Genomic DNA, 23241 nt, shown 5'->3' with positions numbered 1-23241 from the left:
GTCAAGAATGCAGGGAGACCTGTGGATGTTTTTCAATGCTCCCAGCATTTTCTCATGAACAATATTGGCTAAGCATTATTTTCTATGAAGTATGTCTGACATGCCTTCAACTTATGCATACATGTATTTTTACTATTTAAGAATTTTCACTACTTTGAAATATCTTAAGCATTTTTTCCACTGTTTTGCCCAGTCACTTACTGGGCACCTGACTTTTTGCAATAGGTGTATTAAAGTTTTATGTGCTTTTTGGTTAACTGAATTACTTCTCAAAGTCATCAAGTCTCAAGATACAGAAATCTTAAGTGATATTTTCTTTAAGGTATTCGGAGTATAGACATCTAGTTTACTAGATGAGTATGTTCTGATGAACAGGAATTTTATGTGAGTACACTGCATATGCACTCTAGCCTTCATGAAAGCAAAGCAACTGATGAAACACCTATTAAAGAGTATCCTTGCATTAATATACTCAATACTAGGATTCTATAACTAGAAAAAAATCAATATATTCAGCATTTTTAAATACAAAAATAGAAATATTTGAAATCACCTAGGCTGAGGCTGAATACTGATTTTTTGCTTAGGCAAAGATTCAAAGCTCACTGACATATTCCTAGTGGGCACTCTAAAATCCAAAAACTTACTTAAATAATTTTCAGGACTACTTACTTTCTTCATTGTATTCATGCTCTAAGAACTGATAAAATATGCATGGAAGCTCATGGATCAAAAACACTCTATAAACTTACTGTAAAATTTCAGTATTATTTTAAAACATCTCTTCTATCACACTCTAAAAAGATTTTTAATCTCCTGACTTAATGGATATTTTGCTCAAGTGAGCAACCCTCTCACATAATCTTCTTCACACATCCTCAATAATGAAAAAATTCTAAATATTATCTGGAGTTTAAAGATTCAAATTCTAATCCTTGTAACTTCAAAATAATTGTACATTCCATTTTTATAATTCAAGTAATACTTCCTATTGCACATCACAAGCTAAAGTCTCATATTTAGGAAAACTTTGCCTGTGTTTTTATGTGTATCTAGAGTTGTCCCATGCATTCAAAGATATTACTGACAGTGTCAGATTGGGCCTGGAAAACAGACAATGGAAATCTTAATCTCTATCCTCACTGTACACATGTGCAAAGTAACTGGACTTTTAATTTTAAAATATCTAAGATATAGTTATTGTTAACTTCTCCCTTCCTTACTCTGCCTTTATCATTAGACATACACAAACCCAAAACATAACCTTCAAATAGCTCTTGCCATGGTTTACCAAAACATGTTACTATTTTCAAGAATTGTCATGTAAATTCAAGTTTTTAATAAATCAAAATATTCTGCACTGCTTTAAAAAGGGAAACAAAAATCAAGGTTTGCAAAATGACACAATTAACATGAATCAATGTGGACTTAAGAGTTAAAAGATGCTTTTCGAAAGTTTTATTTAATAATTAAATCATTCTCAGGTGAAAAATTAGTAATTTGCTAGTGCCTCTACTCTTACCTTTCCAAGTAAAAATACCTGCTCACAATAATTTTAATGTTTGAAATCAAGAATCTGTGAACAAAAGGCTAAGGTGAAGAAAATAAACCAGATTTTTCTTAACCCGTACCACTGCAAATATTTTAAATGCATAGGAATACAACAAACTCAAAAGAAAAAAAATAGTGTTTTATTAACTACCACACTGTTATAATACACTTTAAACGTACAATAAGGTAGCCTTTAAATTTGAGGTGGTCTTAAGAATAACAAATGAACAGAATTCCAAATTTTTGAAATAGGTGAACTGCTGCAGTTATAGGTATACATTTAGGAAAATTGTATAGCTCTTACAAGACCAGCAATGAAACTTTATTTTGTACATTTTTTTTAATAATTGAAAATATAAACAATAATTAAAAAATAAAAAGAAAATACAGCATAATAAAAAACATACATTTCTCAATTAAATGTACTGGATACATATAAATTTAAAGGGAAGAAGCAAAAAAGGAAAATGGTTGATATTTAAGTGCAGACTGACTACCTAGACAAAAAAAAAAAAAAAAAAAAAGAGAGAGACAGAGAGAGAGACTTAAAAAAATATCATAAACCTCTAGTTTTCTATGACTAATATCCATATGGTTGGAGTATCGTCACTATGGAAGTGATTTTGTTATGTTTGCATATGTTATACTTTACTGGTAATTTACATGATGGCTTTTAAGGCCCTGGCAGACATATGGTTTTTGGAAACAAGATTGGATAAAAAAATCACTGCTAAGACGCAATACACCTTATTTTTTTGGTCCTCCAATATTCAAGAAAAGGGATAATTCACTGTAACATTTTCTTACCACCCAAATGCCTCAACCTATACATTTTAAACTTTTTTTTTTTAAACATTGGTTATATTGCCCAACTTCGTTATTGAAAGAATATTAACAAGACATTATTTTGGCAAATTAAATCTTAAACATGGCTTTTCAACAGGATTTAAAAGGTGACTATCCCTAGAGTTCCATGTTAAAATGTAGTTTTCAAAATCTTACAAGAGTAATGCTTAAAATATTGTACATAGTTAACCTAATTAAAATAATTAGCTTCAAAATGACAAATTGATAAGCTAAGTAAAGCCTACACTATGTAACATTTGCTTGGAAACTTGATTTGTCAGTTATGCATAATAAAAATTCCAGTCATCAAGAAAATTACAAAAATTTTTTTTTTTATCATAACATGATTTCTTTCACCCACCAACTTTTTTTTATCTTACAATAGATAAATACCAACATGTTCTCATTTTTACACTAAACCACACAGGATTGATGCATTTGGTTAGACTACCATTCGCATTGTTAAATTCAATTTTCTCTTTATATAACTTGGTAAAATTTCATTTCTTCTAGATTCCAAAAGTACCTACAAAACCCATGCAATTTTACCATTTTTAATATACTATGGAATATCATACAAAGTAAGGCATTTCAGTGTCATGTATAACCAAGTTACTGTCAATCCAAAAATTTTTGCACATCAATAAAAAGATATCTAAGAACTTAGGAACAATATTCTTCTCACTACTGTATAAAAATAACCACAATGAATAAGTATTTGTGTAATATTTACTCCATTGTCTCATTTCCAGAAACCGTGACAAGCTGTAAAGGTATTTCAGTGTTGGTAAGGATATCTTGATTGCTGGTGGTGGAAGTATTAACAGTTCCTATCCCTGAAACAGAACCTTGTTGAATATTTGCAAGGATAAGTGTTGTTCCTCCTGCAGTAATCAAAGTATCATCTCGTGCAGCTTCCACAGATGCCAGCACTGTACTGCTAGAGTGAATACCTTTTTTATTCTGATGTGTTTTAATATGTTTGGCAAGGTGGTCACTTCTCATAAAGCGTTTTGAACATTCTGGACAAACAAATTTCTTCTCACCTGTCAAAAAAAAAATTGTTACTCAATTTTTAAAATTCAACAGTAACAGACTGATCATCTGCTGAGAAAGCAAGCCAACCTAACTTGACAGCGAGGGACAGGAAGGAGAGTAATTAAAACTGCATTAGTTTCGTTAGCTGCCTTTTCAAGATTTCTCTCCCAGATTATTTTTCCTCAAAATAAATCTGTCATCTTTACTTTTCAATGAAAAGCGATCTTCAAACATTATAAACTGATACTCAGATTAGACTTTAATATTTCAACTATGCCAACAGTTTGTTTTGAAACACCTGTTACAAGATACCATACAGCTAAAAAATGACCATCTGTAATATACTTCTTTAAAGAATAGACTATTTTTTTTGTTTTTGTTTTTAAGATTTTATTTATTTGTCAGAGAGAGAGAATGCAAGCAGGGGGCAGGGCAGGCAGAGCAGGCAGACGGAGAAGAGGCTTCCTACTGAGCAAGGACGGCTGGTTGCAGGACTCGATCCCCAGAACCTGGGATCATGACCTGAGGTGAAGGCAGCCACCCAGGCATTCCAAGAGTATACTGTTTTAAGCTATACTTAAGATATTAACATGTCAGGGGCGCCTAGGTGGCTCAGTGGGTTAAAGCCTCTGCCTTTGGCTCAGGTCATGATCCCAGGGTCCTGGGATCAAGCCCTGCATCAGGCTCTCTGCTCAGCAGGGAGCCTGCTTCCTCCTCTCTCTCTACCTGCCTCTCTGCCTACTTGTGACCTCTGTCTGTCAAATAAATAAATAAAATCTTTAAAAAAAAAAAGATATTAACATGTCAAATCCATGATACTAAACCTTCAACTCTTAAATGTGAATTCAAGTAACTACGCAGAGTACTTATAGATTAAAGCAAAAACACAAGCGTGAGGTCCATTAAGAATGAGTAATCCCAGGAATAATGGAGATGGCTAGATGACTTTAGCTGGAATAGTCAAGAGCAAGCCTAACATATCATGACAGTAAAGTTAATTTAGGACCCTGATGCCTAAATCTACTTCCCAGCATGAATAAAATGGTTTTTTAAATACAAAACCGCCTGAAAGTCTAATTAAAAAGTCAAAGACCTACTGTGTAAGAGAATTACTGAAAGACAGAAACCAAAAGGCCAATCTAAAGGGAATCCAGAGAGAAATCATTTAATAAAGTCTTACAATTTTCTTATTTCAAAATTCTTACCTATCTCGTTCTAGCACCTCCACCCTAAGTAGGTCCTCACCAGACTTCATGTCTGATCTATGCTCTGACAACACCTTAAGTCATTCCCTCTCCAATCCAATAAATCAATGCCAGACAAATCTTCTTTAAATGCCAAATTGTATTACGGTGTAAAATTCCACCATTATACTAAGTGGTATGGCAATAACTTACAGATAACTAAATAGTTTAAATTCTCTATTGCCTAGCCTTTTAAGCCCTCTATATGGCTCAATCCACTTATTAATAGAAATGTGCTATATAGAATCTCATTTTCACTTAGGGCAAATGGTCTCTTACCTCTTCTATTCACATACTATTCTATTCTTCTGCGAAAGTATTTCCCAAAGTTTCTCTTGGAATCAATCCTGAGAGATGCTCCATGGAAAATGGCACAACAATCAGCGGAGGTTGGGAAATGCTATGAATACTACATCTCTCCCCACTTAGAGATCCAGTCTTGTTAACATTTAATTAAAGGTCCTAAGAGGTGCTACCTCAAAGATACGTGTAGTGACCCTGTTTAACCAAGTGTTTCCCACATTTATTTGATCAGACTTTTTTTCCTTTTACATTATTCCTTTTTATAACCTGCTGATCAAATTCCAGAGGAAAATTCTGTTATCAGGCCATCTTAAAGTCTACTATCCCAGCCCACTGCCCAACAATGCCTTACTATCCCAAGCAATAATGATCTCCACCTCTGAGCATACTTTATCTACTTTCTTACACTATATGTTGCAGTTTCAAACAGTTTAATAAACTCATCTACTACCTACCTAACAAGTGAGACAGAAAACAAGTAGAACATGTAATATATATACTACTACATACTTGATAGGTTGTTTTTATATATTTAAAGACAATGTAGGAGGTGTGAAAGCTGAGTCAGAGACAGCATATCTGCCTAATCTAACAGAGAATCTAGATTTGAATCCAGATCTAGGTGACTTCAAAACCAATACTGTTGGGGCGCCTGGGTGGCTCAGTGGTTTAAGCCTCTGCCTTCAGCTCAGGTCATGATCTCAGGGTCCTGGGATCGAGCCCTCCATCGGGCTCTCTGCTCAGCAGGGAGCCTGCTTCCCCCTCTCTCTGCCTGCTTCTCTGCCTACTTGTGATCTCTCTCTCTATGGAATAAATAAATAAAATCTTTAAAAAAAAAAAAAAAAAACCAATACTGTCTTTCTTTTTACCACGCTTCTTCCTTCTAAGCTCTTTAGTGATTGTAAATATGTATTTTTCAATCCTTCAGTGTTGAGCATAGACTGATAAATACCTTGACCATTATAAGGTAGAAGGAGAAAACTATCTCTAAGATATATTAACTTGGGGTTTAGTTTGGGTCATCCCTAGGCTCATTTCATATAATCACACATACGGTATAAAACAGATCAGAGAGAGTCTTTCCATCAATAACACCTTGGTTACTCCCCAATGCAATATTTTTTGTTTACTTCACAGATATTAAAATGAGAAAAGGTGAAATGATTGAGTTTGTCAGAAAAAAAAAGGATATATTCTTTATTGTAGTACTGAGGAAGAAGAATTTAAGAAAGGTTAAGAGTAAAAGCAGAGGGGCGCCTGAGTGGTGCAGCCAGTTAAGCAGCCAGTTAAGTGGCCAACTCTTGGTTTTGGGTCAGGTCATGACTTCAGGGTCATGAGATCCGCCCTACAGCTGACTCCGCACTGAGCCCAAGTCTGGCTCTGTGCTCAGCGAGGAGTCTGCTTAAGACCCTCTCTCTGTCTCCCTCTGTCCCTTCCTACTCTCTAAAATAAATAAATAAATCTTTAAATTGTTAACATAATAAATAAGAATAACATAAATGTGGCTTAAGACATTCAACGATGTTAAAGCAAAACAAAAAAGGTGAACTAAAAAAGGGGGAGAAAGCTAGCCAGAATGTGCATATAATAAAATGTTATTTTACAAGGTAAGCCATGTTGGCTTATTTGGAATTACTGTTTTCTTTTCTTTCTTTCTTTCCTTTTTTTTTTTTTAGAAGATTCTATTTCTTTGACACAGAGAGAGAGCGAGCGAGCGCACAAGCAAGGGGAGTGGCAGGCAGAGGAAGGGGGAAAAGGAGGCTCCACACTGAGCAGGGAGCCCGATGCCTAACAAATAAGCCACACAGGAGCCTGGAATTATTGTTTTTAAATTGGTGTTGCTGAACATAAAAACTGGATGTAACTGATCGTATTTTAAAAGATCCAGATCAAGGGGCGCCTGGGTGGCTCAGTGGGTTAAAGCCTCTGCCTTCGGCTCAGGTCATGATCCCAGGGTCCTGGGATCAAGCCCTGCATCGGGCTCTCTGCTCAGCGGGGAGTCTGCTTCCCCCTCTCTCTCTGCCTGCCTGTGATCTCAGTCTGTCAAATAAATATGTAAAATCTTTAAAAAAAAAAAAAAAAAAAATCCAGATCAGTAAGTATGCTCTTTAAAAAAAACCTTCAAGGTAGTATGTAGCCATAAGCATGTAGCCATTTTTGTCTGTTAAAAGTAAGTATTAGTAACCTGTGTGTGTTCTTCTGTGCCTCTGTAATTCATCACTTCGAGTAAATCTTTTACCACAGAACATCCAGTTACAAACAAAAGGGCGCTCCCCAGAATGCCAACGCAGATGAGCTCTCAGATGTGAGGTCTTCCCATAGACTTTACCACATCCTGGTATATGACAAATGTGTTGCTTCTTTTTCCCAAGATTGGTACCTCTAAAAAACACACAAAGAATAATATATCTTTATATGAAAATATCCAAATAAATATTACCGTACCAAACAAACATTACCATATCATATATTCCTGTGTTGAATTTCAAATAGAAGACATCACCATGAGGTCAATCAGAAACCAAGACTATTTAAAATCAATTTAATAAAAATTTATGTCTCAAACATGTAAGTATTACATATTAATTTTACTTCAGAATTAATGTGATTGCTGTCCAAATGTAAATATGCTCAAGAATTACATAATTTAAAAGGACATTTCATAAAGAATTTATAAATAAAGCTATTATTCTGTCAGAACCATTCACAAACTTGATGCATAGGCCCAATCCACATTAAGTTAGTTATATAAGAAAACTAAATGGTCTATTCAAAGTCATGATATCGGCTAATTTTAAAATTAAATTAAAACCAAGAAATGACTGCATAACTAATCACAAGTACAATTAAAAAAACAATAGGCACCTAAACAGACTTTAACATGACTTAAGCATATTTATTCATATATTTGTATAGCCACACCCTGAGTAAACACTGACTTGGGGGAAAAAATCAAAGGAAAAAATCTAGACAAAGCTATTGTCTCAACTCCTTAGCACTGTATGAAATAAATATAAATCAAAATTATCTTTACAATTAAAATTCCCTCCGTATTAACCATGCAAAGATACCCCTGATTACACATCAGTGATATGATAAAAATACAGTTCTCCACAGTGCAAAATTTGCCATGTTACATTTTAGTATCTGATACCAAGAACAAGGTTTGGGGGATATGTGCTTATTAGACAAATGAACACAAGTATTTTGGCCTAAGCAAGAAGAAAACTTTTTGGATTCCAGAACTGATATTCAAGTAAGTATTAAACAGTACAGAAAATGTCATTACTCAAGCTCTAAAACAAAACAAAACAAATTAGGCTATTTACTGAATAAAAATAAATGAGTTTATAAAAACATGACATTTTAGCCTCACTGGCTGTCAAAATCATATACACTTTGCAATATTTCTCTGAGATTAAAAAAAGGTACATTTAAGACCCCCGACTTCCCCTCCTCCCCCAATCTCACAGTCTAGTTATAGCCTATAAACTTTCCATAAGCCTGCAAATCCTCCTTTATATATTATACCTATCGTTTTTCAAATTTTACTGGAAAAATGCATATTTCCCCACATTTATATTTTAATGTACTCACACTCAGTAGCATGTGAAATTGCCATAGGACAAACAGTGCTAAACGGTGCAGTGCTGGCTGTTAGATGCCATAGGTGTTCTGAACAGGGAGACATCAATGTGGGCTCCAGTAGTTAGAGAAGGCTTCGTGGAAGAGGTGGGTAGGATTTAGATAGAAAGGAGGGAAGGCATTCCAGGCAGAGGAATAGCATAAGTAAAGACAAGGAGGAGTCATGCTGTTGTCTTAAGGGCAAGGATGTCATAATCTAACACAATTCTAGTTTCTGCTCCAGTCCACCCCCAATTTCTACAACCCTCTTCCAAGAGCTGAGTTGAGTGAAACAGGTTTTTCTGGCTCACCTGCCAAAGTATTAACCAAAGCCAGTATTTCCATTTAATTTAGCTTTTAAATTTTATTTTATTCTCAAACAGCCCTAAGAAAAAGAGCAATGTTTGTGATTATTGGTGTACAAAACAATTTTACATATTGTGTTCACCATAGCAATTTCACAGAGAACCCAATTCACTTCACTCTTGTACCCATGGCTTCTTGCCTCAATGCTAAGCATACCACTTGAGTGAATTGATGTGCCTTTATAAACTCAAAAGTGCTATTTTACTAACTTAGCAAAATTTAGCTTAAGAGCACTAACAAACCACAAGATTGTGACAAATTACAGTAATGAATCTGGGTTCTCGAAGAACCAAAACTCAGGAAAGTTATTTTCAATTGAATCATAAGAAAACAGAGATACTATTTGAAAATGGGATCGGCATCTAAGGAAAAAAAAAAAAAAAAAAACGGGGACAGGGACGCACATAAATATATGTAATGTAAAGGAAAAGCCCAATACCTGGGTCCAAGTTTCTATTTAAAAAGGAAATTTTATTCAAGAAAATCTAGACATGCTAGATATGGATTTATGCCATATGACACAAAGGAAGAGAACTGACTTTCTCAACAAATAAAAAGGTAATAAAAGATTTGGCCGTAAGTTTTCTTCTTGATTTACATAATCAGACCACTAAAACCTACTATACAATCTAGAAAAAACAAACAATTTTAAGTTTCTATTCCTGATTGCCTAAACTTGTTCTCAGTAGTTAAACAATGCCAAGACAGAATGACACAGAATAAATAAAGCTAATTCTCAGTATGGGAATTAAGAAAAGGTAAGTACATCAAGTACTTTCTTTTGCTTGGGATGGGAGAAATGAGACACCAACTGAAATGCTGACAAAGAAGAAAATTTTTTAAATATGGATTGATGTTTAATCCACACAAAACCCACATAACAATAATGCCTTTAGACTTGACTTGACTTTATTAAAATTGTCTCTCCCACTAGAGTAAAAGGTTTCTGAAGTCTGGTTCTGCTTAATAAATATTGGTTAAATGACCAGACGAATATAATTTTTAAATATTTAATATTTTATATTTTATAATATAAATATAAAATATATTATATTTTACACCTTGCTCAAAAAGGTAAACAAAATTTTGTCCTCTGGAGATGCCACTTTATACATACATACATATACATATACATACATACACATATATACATTTAGACATACACATATGTATGTGTATATATACATATAAAGAATATGGCTGAGGGAAAAAGGCCAATATTCTAAAATTTTTAAAGTACTGCCTATTTCCCCTTTGCGGAACACTCTGGAATGTGCTAGATTTACTATATGCTATGCATCTATTAATTAGAAGCAGCAACTGCCAATGATACAATTGCGCCTGTCATGTATGCTAGTTGAAGTCTGTTCAAATGAGCTCTAAGAAACAATATAGTTTTTTCTTAAGAACTTCAACTTTGATTGCTTAGAATAAGTAAGTTTAAAAAAAAAAAACAAACTCACAAAAGTTCTAGGGGAAAAAAAAGTTAAGTCTCCTTATAAGGTATTTCATAAAAACTGACCAACTAAAAATTTTGTGCATAAAACAAAGTTCGCAAAATTTAAGTGATGGAACTCTTCTTTTACTTGTGTTAACAATGCATTATGCAAACCACTGACAAAGTTGAAAGACAATGTAAAACTAGGAAAAGAGTATCTGCATATATGACAGTTAAATGCACAAGTTGGTTAACAGATTAACAAAAGACAAATAATTCACAAAAGAAATTTTAAAATGTTAAAATAACATACCAAAAAATGAATCTCACAACGTAACAAAAAATATACTAAATGAAACAATAATGAGGAATTATTTTTCATCTGTCAGACTTTAAAAGGTATTAAAAAATATGAAATCCATTATTGGCAAGGGTGTGGGAAAGCAGATACTTTCATACACCACTGGTAGGAGTGTAAGTTGATACAGACAGAAAGCAGACAATTCCCTCTGATCCAACAATTTCATTTCTGCCAACTTACACGGATGTAGTAATCAGGCAAATGTGCAAAAAAAAAAAAAATGTATGTGTCAGGATTGGCATGACAATAACAAACTCTCAAAAAAGATGTTAAATTCTTATGCATCCATACAGTAACAGAACAGCCATTAAAAAATTGATGTAGACTCTATACAGTCTTGGAAATATGGTCACAAAAATTTTCAAAATAAGAGCAGACATGTAAAACAGAAAGAATAAGATGATTCTACTTTAAAAGATATGTAAAGTGTGGAAAGATATATAAAAAAAATGTTATAATGGTTTTCTTGCTGTAGGATAGAAGTTTGGTATTCTTTTAATATAATTCAGGGTTTCTCAAGTTTTATGAGCATGTTTTAGTTTAATAAAAACCAATCTAAAGGATTTTCATTTTTAATAAAATGAATAAAGTAAAACACTGGCCAGACTTTGACCCTCAATTAGATTTGACTTTCATGAACTATTTATCTTGAAAATTATTCTAAATATGAAAGTAAATTTCAGAAAAGTTATCACCTAACCAAAATTCCACATTTACTTATTTAAACTGACCAAAACATTTCAAAGAATAAATAATATTTCAAACAATTAAAATAATTACCAGTAAATACAAATGCCTAAGGATCAGATGCAGAAGCAAATCCACTTGTGAGACAATAAGTATAGTGGTTAAGACTCTGGAGGAAGACAGTGGGTCCAAAGCCTACTTGCATGTTGCTCTTAAAAGTCATTCGATCTCTCTGTGCCTCAATTATGAGACTTGTCTAAAATTCCCAATGTTAGCAGTTATTAGTCATTATTACCATCACTGTGAATGGACTGGCCAATGTGCAAATCAACAAATAGCAACAACTCAAAGGCAAACAGAAAGGCTACTTCTAACAGATCAAGTTCATTAACTGAATTAATAGTATAGTCTATTTAAGCAGTGTTTCTGAGAGAGAGATATTAAGGTTTTTCACTATGACTAGGGATTTGATCTCCATGTCTTTATATCGTTCTGTAAGTTTCTGCTCTATGTATTTCAAAGTTATGGTGAAAACTTCATTATTATTAAGAAACCTACCCTTATTTATTCATTTGACTATTTTCACCTTAATCCTCCATTGCCTAATAGTAACACTGCTCTCCAAGTTTTCTTGTTAACATTTGCCTAATATATCTTTTTCCATCCCTTTATCTTCAACATTCCTGTGCCAATTTATTTGAGATGTTCCTTATAATCAACATTAAAGCTGGATTTTGTTTTTTTAGATATGATCTGAGTTTCAAGTTCTTAATTATTAAGCTTAATCCATCCACATTTAATATAATCAGTGATCTGTTTTTAGTTTTTCCCATCATGTTATTCTGCCTTAACATTTATTTTTTTTTAAAGCACTGAATTGAAATACTACAGTGCCACTTTTTAAAAAAATTCCATCATTAGGCTTATTATTCATTTCTGTTGAAAATAGAAAATGTTTAGAAAATGTTTATGCTTATCAACTATTTCTGAACTTCTTATTTTTATATAACTGCTATTCTCAAGCTAAAAATCAACTTTATCTGTATTTAGGGAAATCTCATTGCTGTTTTGCAAACAGGCTAATTTCTGACATGGGCCTATTAAATGGCATCTGCTACTTTTTTTTAAGACAAATTAAATAACTTTAGTTTTTAAAAAGGCATTTAGATCTGATAATTCTATCATATATTTGTTCTAACTCTGCCACACTCATACAGACATACACACAAAATGATCATGTAATGAATAATTTCCCATAATTAAGTGATACAGCATGCAGTATTTCAAAAATTAGGGTGATGTTATTAGCAGACTTAAAAAAAAAAAAAAGGTATGTTTCATGTGTGCATACCTCCCACCACCTTCTTTACAGTTGGGACAGGTGCAAGCTACCCTCCGAAGTCTTTTTCCTTCTTGATGTTGTTGGTCCCCTTCTTCATCTACCACCTGTACTCTTAAGTGTGTTAGATCATTGGTATTCAATGTAGAATCGCCACTGAGCTGCCACTCTTCAGGATCAGGTTCTTCTTCCTTGATCCTAATATCTAAAGAAAAAAGCAAATACAGATGAGAAGCAGCCCACTGGCCCAAAAACCATGAGATCTGAGCCTCTCAAAGGTAAAGTGAATACTATGTAAAAAGTCAAAACTCCTGTTTGTGGAATATAACCATTGGTCCTTATTGTGACTTATTCTTTTAAAACTATTTCTATTTTATTCTAAATATCAAATAATTCAGCCAAAAAAGGGAATAAAGCCAGCATGTGAGCTTGCTTTTTAAAAGATTAAGAAAAACGAGTAACCTTTTTTTTGAGGAAGCTGAATCAATTCTGAAACTTCAATATTAAATTATTCAACTAGTCAATAAATCCAACAGTCAATTCAGACTAGAACAGATTCTAATGCCTTAAACCTCTTTTTCATAACCTATATTAATTAGTTATCCCTATCTATAGGTACTATGTGAATGCAAAAACAGGGGTCATTCGAGTCTGCTACTCACAAATTTAAGGTTTAAATTAAATCAATCATCACTAAGATATCTAAAATGGCCATAATATCACTGTGAAGAGGGGACAGAAATATGAGAGATGGTTTCTGTTTTCAAGGAGTTTTATTACAAACCAGACTGGGAAACAAAATGAGGATGCAATGGTAAGGAAGAGCAGACATGGCAGCAAGCTATGTCATTTTCTCGGCAGACCCAATCACCTTTATTTATATTGGTAATGATATGATACCATTAGAGCTTTTTCACAGAAAACTTTTTTAAAGAAATAATACAAGGTTTAGAACAAATACTGAATATAACCATCTTTGGTAAAACAAATTCTTAGAGATTATCTTGATTTATGTAAACTAAAAATCTTAACAAAAACTTATTATTTTCGATCTGTATCAGTCACTAATAATTGGGGCAAAAATAGCCTTAAAAAACCAAATGTGCCTGGAAATTCCTGAATTTAAACTAATGAAAACTGAATATATACTCAACAATCAAGAAAATGCCTCAAACAGTTTAAAACTAGTTTATCAGAATAACCACAACTAAGAATCAGGGAGAAAAGTAGGAAGAAAGGGGAGTCCGGCCTGGGGACAGGGTAGACAGTGGTACCATTCACTAAGACAGGAATACTGGAGAAGGTCCAAGTAGAGGTAAAGGAAAATTAATGAGTTCAAGGTTCAAGTCCATGGAGTCTGAACTGTTTATGAGACATACAAGTAAAGAAGTTGGACCTACAACTCTGGAGCTCAAAAAAAGAGGCAAGTGCTAGAGATATAGAAATTATCAGTATAGGGGCACTGGGTGGCTCAGTCCTCACGGTTTTGGCTCAGGTCATGATCTCAGGATCATGAGACAGTCCTGCATCAGGCTCCCCACTCAGTGGGGAGTCTGCCGGAGATTCTCTTTCCCCCTCTCTCTCTGTCCTTCCCTCACTTGTGCACACTTGCTCTCTCTAAAATAAACAAAAATCTTAAAAAAAAATTCTCAGTATAGATACTGTGATGGAGTCCATCCAAAGAAGTAGGTGAGATCACTCCACTACTATTAATAGGATGAGAAAAGAAAGTAGCTTATGAGGAAGACAAACATTTAAGGAACAGGTAGAAGAGGAAGAACCTGTAAAGGAAATTAGTATCCAGGAAAATGTGCTACATCAAAGAAAGGAAAGAATGTATTTCAAGGAAGAAAGTAGTCAACATAAAATATTGCAGATAAATGAAGAAACTAAACTAAGAACATGGGCAAGAAGTGAGAAAGTGTTTAATAATAAGTATAGATAAGTTTTTCAAGAAGTCTGATTTGAGAGACAAAATCATGGCAGTAGCTTAATGGGACCAAAAAGGAGAGTTTAAGGGGAGGAGTGTTTTGTTTTTAAAGACAGGAAAAGCCTGACGGTGTTTAAATGCTTATGAGAAAGATCCATTACAGACAGACAGGCTGAACATACAGGACTGAAGTCCCTAAAATGTGAGGAGGGGATGATGAGCCACAGCACTTACAGGTTTAACTGATAGAGCACAGCCACAATTTCCTCTATTACATGAGGTAAGATACAAACACATTCATTCGTCTAGTAAATAATTAGCTACTATGTGCCATGAACTGTGTTAAGACTCCAGACCCAGACAGATTTCGACAGCTGAAAATTAGGGGTAAACTGGTTTCTCTTTCCTCAGTGAAAGGATGAAAAATTTGACTATGTATAAAATTCCTCCAAATACACAAAATAAATGAGTACCGACCTCTGTTCCTTTAAAATCAGGTATCCATTTGCATCACTATGACAAAATAGTTAAGTACTTGCATAAATACTGCATAGTACACTAGGCTTTATGAGTTAAATAAAAGACATAATATATGGATATCACATATCCAAAGTTGCGTAAGTATGAAGTCCATAAAAACGAGGAATTTTATCAGATTTTTTTTTTTTTTAAGATTTATTTGACAGAGAGAGGTCACAAGTAGGCAGAGAGGCAGGCAGAGAGAAAGAGGGAAGCAGGCTTTCCTGCTGAGCAGAGAGCCCGATGCAGGGCTCAATCCCAGGACCCTGGGATCATGACCTGAGCCGAAGGCTGAGAGGCTTTAACCCACTGAACCACCCAGGTGCTCCTCAGATGTTTTTAAAGCTGCTTGTCTTACATTATTGTGACAAGACAGCAGGTAAAGGAGGATAAAATATTAATATCAAGAATGGATAAAGGAGTCTAGAGAGAAGAAAAGATTTACAGACATAAAGAAAACAAAAAAAGCAACTGATAAGAAAGGGCAAGAATGAAATACAACTTGACTGAGGGGATGAGGGTATTATAGCATATGCCTGCTCCTTTTGCTAATTCTCTTACTAGAACCTACAAAATATATTTAAACAATGTGTCATGGACATGAATATTCACAGTTCAGTTTTCTTTCTACTGATTCCAAATACAACCTAGGCACATAAAACTTAACATATAAATTGAACACATCTGGTGCACCCGACAAACTTTCTCCTTGCATCCCCTTAAGTTTTACAGCACTACAAGCCACCTAATTGCTCAATCAACTCTAGGTGACTCCTGTCAGTCCATTCCCAGCCTTTGGTCTCCCTCTTTTGCCAATTCATCTTCTCCACAATTTCTAGAATTTTCTTCCTAAATAAAAATCTAATGGCATCACTTTCCTAATAACCATACTTATACTAATTCTCTATTTTCTACAGTATAAAGACCAAACTCATTAACTTGGTATTTAAGAATGTTCTCAATCTGGCCTCAATCAGCTCTTCCAACTTCAGTATTAAAAACAATAAAATTCTCATCATTTTCAAAATATATGCTCTTTCTCAATGTCACTCTCTTAAGTGTGTGTGTCTTGCCTAGACTGTTTTCTAGTTCTTTCCTTTTTTTTTTTTTTCTAACTAACCTCCATTTATTCTTCAAGGCTAGTTCAAATACTATCTCCCTTATATATGTAGAGTTCTATTTATTGGCTCATACATACATCCCTTTAGATAATGAACGCTTCACTCCAAGGTGCTCAGAAAATATAATCTAACTAAATGAATAAACCTTCCCTAAGGAGGAACTTCCAATATAGGTAATAATCTACCTGGAAAGACTTTGCCCTCTACTTTTCTATGTTCCTTCTATCTGCAAATAACACATAAAGAGAAGATTTTTATAAGATTAAGAGTCATTTCATGGGGACAAGACCACAAAGTGCTCACTAAAAATAATAGATTAATTGCCCAAGAACCATTACACCAATTTTTAATCACTTCACTTGCTCATACACAATCTGGGCTATTTTAGAATCTTAATGATAATATTAATTAATCCAATACGTCCAAAATAATTCCCCTTTGCCAACTGCGTACCAGGTGAATTACAGACACCTTAAAAATAAGTCTCCAGTACTAGGTGGTCAAGGTTACATCTTCCTCAATATCTTAGTGTAAATGTTAGGAAAATATTTTTTACTGTGCTCTATTAGTGACCTACATGTGGTACCCACTTTTCTTAAAAATCAACAATGTATAAAGACTCAGAAGAAGGGGAAATAATAATCCATTAAGATGGCCCACACAAATATGAAACGGTTCCCATTATTATTAGGTATCAGGAAAATTTAAAATATCACAATGAGATATTCTACATACCACCAAGATGGCTAAAATTCAAAACAGACCAGGCCAACTGCTAGAAAAGCAGTGGAACTAAAACTCTCCCACACTACTGATGGGTGTGTAAATCAGTATAACTTTGGAAAACTTTCTGACCATATTTTCTAAATCTATCTATACTCTGATTCTCAAGCAATTTTACTCCAACAAAAATGTACACATGACACCAAAAGTATAATTCACCCTTAAATGAAACAATTCCAATATCCCCTAGTACTGGAATGGAAAACAAATAATATATTCGTTCATACAACAAAATATGTTACAACAATGAAAATTAACAACCTATATGCAACAGAAATGAATGTCACAAATATAATTTTAAACAAAAGGCTCACATGCACATGCTTTCTCTCTCTCTCAAAATTCCATTTATATAAAGCTCAAAACAACAGGTAAAACGATTGTATGGTAACTGACTACCTTTCGAAAGGGGTAATGACTGGGTACAGGGAGATTGCTGGGTTGTTGGTAATATGGTATTCTCTTTATTTGGGTGGTTATTGTTCCTAAGTGTTCATTTCATGGAAATTCATCAACTTATATGATTTTACATACTCAATATACATATATTCAATTATACATCAATAAGTATTATTCTAAATAATTTTTTAAAGATTTTATTTATTTATTTGACAGACAGAGATCACAAGTAGGCAGAGAAGCAGGCAGAGACAGAGAGAGAGGAGGAAGCAGGCTCCTGCTGAGCAGAGAGCCCAATGGGGGCTCGATCCCAGGACCCTGGGAATATGACCTGAGCTGAAGGCAGAGGCTTTAACCCATTGAGCCACCCAGGCGCCCCCATTCTAAATAATTTTTTAACATGATCTATAGGAGATTATTAGGAATTCTGGGTCAGTCAACTTCTTTTGTTGTGGCTTCATCTCTAGCTCCTATATAATCAATTTTAACACCTTCCCCCAACACGGGAATTTAAAACAAAACAAACCCCTTAAGATGAGTGTGCTCCAGGGGCACCTGGGTGGTTCAGTGGGTTAAAGCCTCTGCTTTCAGCTCGGGTCATGACCCCAGGGTCCTGGGATCGAGCCCCACATCGGGCTCTCTGCTCAGCGGGAAGCCTGCTTCCCTTCCTCTCTCTCTGCCTGCCTCTCTGCCTACTTGTGATCTCTGTCTGTCAAATAAGTAAATTTAAAAAAAAAAAAAAATCTTAAAAAAAAAAAAAAAAGATGAGTGTGCTCCATACTGGGTATTTACCCCAAAGACACAAATGTAGTGATCCAAAGGGGCACACGCACCCAAATGTTTATAGCAGCAATGTCCACAATAGCCAAATAATGGAAAGAGCCTAGATGTCCATCAACAGATGAATGGATAAAGATGATGGAGAGTGTGTGTGTGTGTGCGCGCGCGCGCACGCGCGCGCGCGCGCGCGCACACACACACACACACACACACACACACACACACACACAATGGAGTACTATGCAGCCATCAAAAAAGGAATCTTGCCATTTGCAACTATGTGGATGGAACTAGAGGATATTATGCTAAGCAAAATAAGTCCATCAGAGAAGGACAATTATCATATGATCTCACCGATATGAGGAACTTGAGAAACAAGAGAGGATCATGGTGGAAGGAAGGGAAAAAAATGAAACAAGATGAAACCAGAGAGGGAGACAAACCATAAGAGACTCTTTCATTTCAGGAAACAAACTGAGGATTGCTGGAGGGGAGGGGGATGGGAGTGATGGGGTGGCTGGGTGATGGACATTTGGGAAGGTTACGTGCAATGGTGAGAAAAAAAAAATTTTTTTTTAACTAAAAAAAAAAAAAAAGATGAGTATGCTCCAAAAAGTCCATAAATTGAAATTTAGAATATAATGTTATTCACTCAGTAAGTATGTGAATGATGACAATGTGCCAGTCCCTACTGTAGGTTCTAAGGATAAAACAGTTACCAAGAATGTTCATACCTTTATCAAGTTTCCTTTTTAAGCTGGAAGAGGACAGAACAAATACACAGTATTTTAGGTGATAGTGTTACAGAAAAAATGGTAGAGAGAGGCAGGAAGTAAACAGAGTGAGGTACTAGCTGTTTTAGAGTGGTCAGAGAAAACTGCCTAGAGGCAAAGGATCAAGGTGGAGGAAAGTATTCTGGGTAGAAGGAAAAGCAAGTTGGATGTATGCTTGGTATATTCAGGGAAAAGCAAAGAGGCTTGTGTGCCTAGAATGAAATAACTATGGATAAATTACAGTTTAAGTGGTAAGATCACAAAGGTAAAAATACGGGGGAGATAAGATTATATATGATGTTACATATTGTATATTACCTCACAGGCCATTATAAGGACTTTACATTTCATTTAGAGTGAGGGAAGCCACCAAGGGATTAAGAGTAGAGAGGTAATATATTTTAAATTATATTTTTATTAAAATAAATTCAAGATCACTCTAGCTACTGCACTGAAGACTTTTGGGAGGCAAAGGCAGAAGTAGAGAGACTAATTAAATTAGGAAGCTACTATATAATTACCAAAGCAAAAAATGATAGTGGCTTAAAACTAAGGTATTAATGAGGAAGTAGTAAGGACTGGTCAGAGGAAGTATATATTTTGTAGGTAGAGTCAAAGACATTGCTAACAGGTTTAGTAACAGGGTTTTTTGTGAGATGTGACAACAAGAAAGGAATTAAAGACGATCCTAAGGTTTTCCTGTCATTCACTGAAATAGGGTAGACTAGGAGTAGAAAAGATTGTGGGAGAGGAGTGCCAATTAGGGTCCCATTTTTGAATACAAAAGTTATGAGGTGCTGAAAAAATAACCAAATGATGATGCTACTCAGGCAGTTGATGGGTCTGGAGTTCAGGTAAAAGTATGGCCCACAATTTTAAATTTGGACATCATCAGCACATATACTTGGTTATTGACAGTGACCTGGAATAGAGTACAGATAGGAGGAAACTCTAGGGTACTTCAAAGTTAAGAAGTAGAAGAGATTAAGAAGAACCAGCCAGTGAGACAGGAGGAAACTAGTGTTCAAAAGCAAGTGATGCAATCATTTCAAGAAATAACATAAGCAGAGGTGTCAATGCTTGAAAAAGTCAAGTAAAATGAAGACTAAGAAATGACTTTTGGGTGTAAAAATGTAGTAATCACAAGTGACCTTGACAAAAGCTGTTGCAGCAAAGAAGTTAGGACACAGCCCTGCCTAGAACAGATCCAAAAGAATGGAAGATGAGGAGCACCTGGGTCACTCAGCTGGTTGAGTGAGCCTTCAGCTCAGGTCATGATCCTGGAGTTCTGGGATCAAGCCCCGCATTGGGCTCCCTGCTCAGGAGAGGGTCTGCGTCTCCCTCTGCTCTTGCCCCTCTCATGTTCTCCCTCATTCTCTTTCTCAAATAAATAAAATCTTAAAAAAAAAAAAAAAAAAAGGAATGGAAGATGAATTGGAAACAAGTATATACAACACTTCCCAAGAGTTATGTTGGGAAAGCAAGCATTATAAAAATGTCACTGAAATTCCTAAGCTAGCCAACAAAAGGCAGATTTAACATGTCTAGTGGCAATACATGTATAATATACACTAGCAATACAAAAAATGAGTATGCTTATTTAAATATGACTTTGGGTACATAAGGAAAGCCAAGTTTAAATGCAAAAAAATTTAAGCAATGCATATAGAATAGATTTGCATACACATTTAAGAACTTTTATAAACAGTACTTTTTAAAAAATTATATTTACTCTCTACCTCAAAATGTTTAAATTTCCTTTTCATTTGGCCTGGTATATGACAGTACTATCTCATGATTATGGTTGTTTTCAAGGCCTACCCTAATAAAACAAAGGGATACAGAAATGAAAAAAAAAATTACCTATGTATCTGGGCAAGACTTGAAGGAAAAGAGAGAAAACAGGGACTTTAAATGATGAAATACACACAACACAGATACACACACACGTGATATGGTTACACAGACTAATTTTCTTGCATACCCTATGGACAAACACAAAACTGAAAGAATGATACAGATGAAAATGTTATTAATACACTTCAAGTACAGAAATACCAAAATGGGAGAAAGAATGTGATAGAAGCAAAATCTCCTGGGGTACAGAAGTATAACGAGGGTTTATATGAAACTAACTTCCCATAGCCACCACTAAATAGCACTGTTAACTTTAAAGAGTTTGGCTGCTTTTGTGTGTTAGGAAGATAAAGCCAGCCAGTGGTCTCCAAATCTTTCTGACTGTACGGCACTATTAGTAAAGCTGTGAACATGTACCCCACTAATATTAATTAAGCATGTACACGCTAACTGATTATAAAATATTGTGAAACACACAAATACAATAGAAGATAAACAATTTTAATTTATTATAAATTACAATAGATCAATATTAGGTAATATGCCCCAACAAAACATTTAGGGCAAGATTCAATGTTATCAAAACCAGACAGAAAGTGATTACTCTGCCATTTTCTTGTTGTTTGGTGATACTTCCATTTTTTTTTCTAGTCAATCCATGGTTTCTTTACGTGGATATTAAAGTCCACTATGAAGGTTACTCAGTTAAAACCAGAATATGTAAATCCAACTAACTCAAGCATATATAAACAGCAATATGCAGCAGCGTGCTAAAAGCACGTAAAAAGTGAGGGAATGAGCGGGCTTAGCATATGTAACACAAACACAGTTGACGTGGAATTAATGAAGGCACCAATAGTAATCTGTATAATCAATATTAGTTAAGCATTAATAACTCAGGGCATACCTAGATTTCTATTAAAAATATTGCCAGAAAACGCTAAATGCTTCCTCCTGAGACTAACTGGCTAATTATTTATCAATAGAGCTAATAGAATATTTAAGATACATTCTTAACTGGCTTATCAAGTCTGGAATATGCATATTTAATTTAAATAACTAACACTAGATAAATATGAATTAGAGTACTGTTGATAAAATGAGATATTCTCCTTTATCAATAGCATATCATTAGGATTTTGTTGGTCTTATCAAAGGCTTTCATATTCTCTGCCTTCAATTTTTTAAGCCATGATGAAATTACTTCATTTCATTCTAAAGTTTATTTTACATTTTCCCCTTAATCAGTTTCACCTGCCATTAAAAAAAAAATCACCTAAACAGAATTATAGGATAATCCTACAAGATCTCATATATTACTTTTAATTAGATTTTCACATTCATAACTATTCAAATTCCTAAGGACATGTCAGAGCTACCAAGCCTTTTTTTTCCTATTTTTCTTTCAAGGAGATAGTTTTCAATTATAGACATGCATTCTTATAAATACAACTTCGCTAGCATAATCAAAAGAAGTTAACACTTTAGGGGATAGTTATAAAACCAAATTTTATTCCTTTACCTATTTTAAACAAAATATATGTACAGGAAGCAATCTCTTTCCCACAAACCCTATTTCCCCAGATTTGGATTGTTATTCTTCTATGACTGTTCCCTTCCCCCTATTTAAAATTAATCTTTAATTTCATCTCAACTGATCTTTTTTAAAGTCTCCCTTCTATTTTTTTATAGCAGATTTCCAAATTATCTTCAAAGCTTTTCTACCCAATTGGAGATTATACAACAGGATTATTCACCCTAGTAAATCTAGACAATACAACCTTTTACAGAATATACACACAGGGATGTAAACACAACTAGAAATAACTGATTTTCTAATATGCCTTATAGAAGACCTCATTTTATAGTCATACCACAAATATATAAGAAAAAGGTCACATGACTTAAAATTAATACACTGTAAATAATAAAATATTAACTTTAAGTCTCTGTTAAGGGAGCAGTGTTCTATCAGATGATGATGATAATAACCAGCACTTAAGATTCACTTGTCAGAACTATGGAAAGAACTTAGATGTCCATCAACACATGAACGGATAGGGGCGCCTGGGTGGCTCAGTGGGTTAAAGCCTCTGCCTTCGGCTCAGGTCATGATCCCAGGGTCCTAGGATCGAGCCCCACATCAGGCTCTCTGCTCAGCAGGAAGCCTGCTTCCTCCTCTCTCTCTCTCTCTGCCTGCTTCTCTGCCTATCTGTGATCTCTGTCAAATAAATAAAATCTTTAAAAAAAAAAAACCAGATGAATGGATAAAGAAGATGCAG

The 23241-nt window shown here is 34.5% G+C and overlaps 1 protein-coding gene across 2 annotated transcripts in view; it reads right to left on the bottom strand.

Annotated features, from left to right (window-relative positions):
- Positions 1-1669: 1669 nt before the first annotated feature.
- Positions 1670-23241, bottom strand: part of SP3 (Sp3 transcription factor) — a 57517-nt gene continuing 35945 nt past the window's right edge. The window contains exons 4-6 of one of the 2 annotated variants that reach the window (XM_080799314.1): positions 12810-13002; positions 7168-7364; positions 1670-3443 (exon numbers count right to left, since the gene is read on the bottom strand). In XM_080799314.1, the coding sequence (XP_080655440.1) occupies positions 3127-3443; positions 7168-7364; positions 12810-13002 (707 nt within the window). In that variant the 3' untranslated portion in view covers positions 1670-3126. The remainder of the gene's footprint in view (positions 3444-7167; positions 7365-12809; positions 13003-23241) is intronic. The other variant, XM_080799315.1, reaches the window with a different exon arrangement.

The sequence above is a fragment of the Martes martes genome, assembly GCF_963455335.1.
Source record: "Martes martes genome assembly, chromosome: 3".
Lineage (NCBI taxonomy): Eukaryota > Metazoa > Chordata > Mammalia > Carnivora > Mustelidae > Martes > Martes martes.
This window is presented reverse-complemented; position numbering and strand designations above follow the sequence as displayed.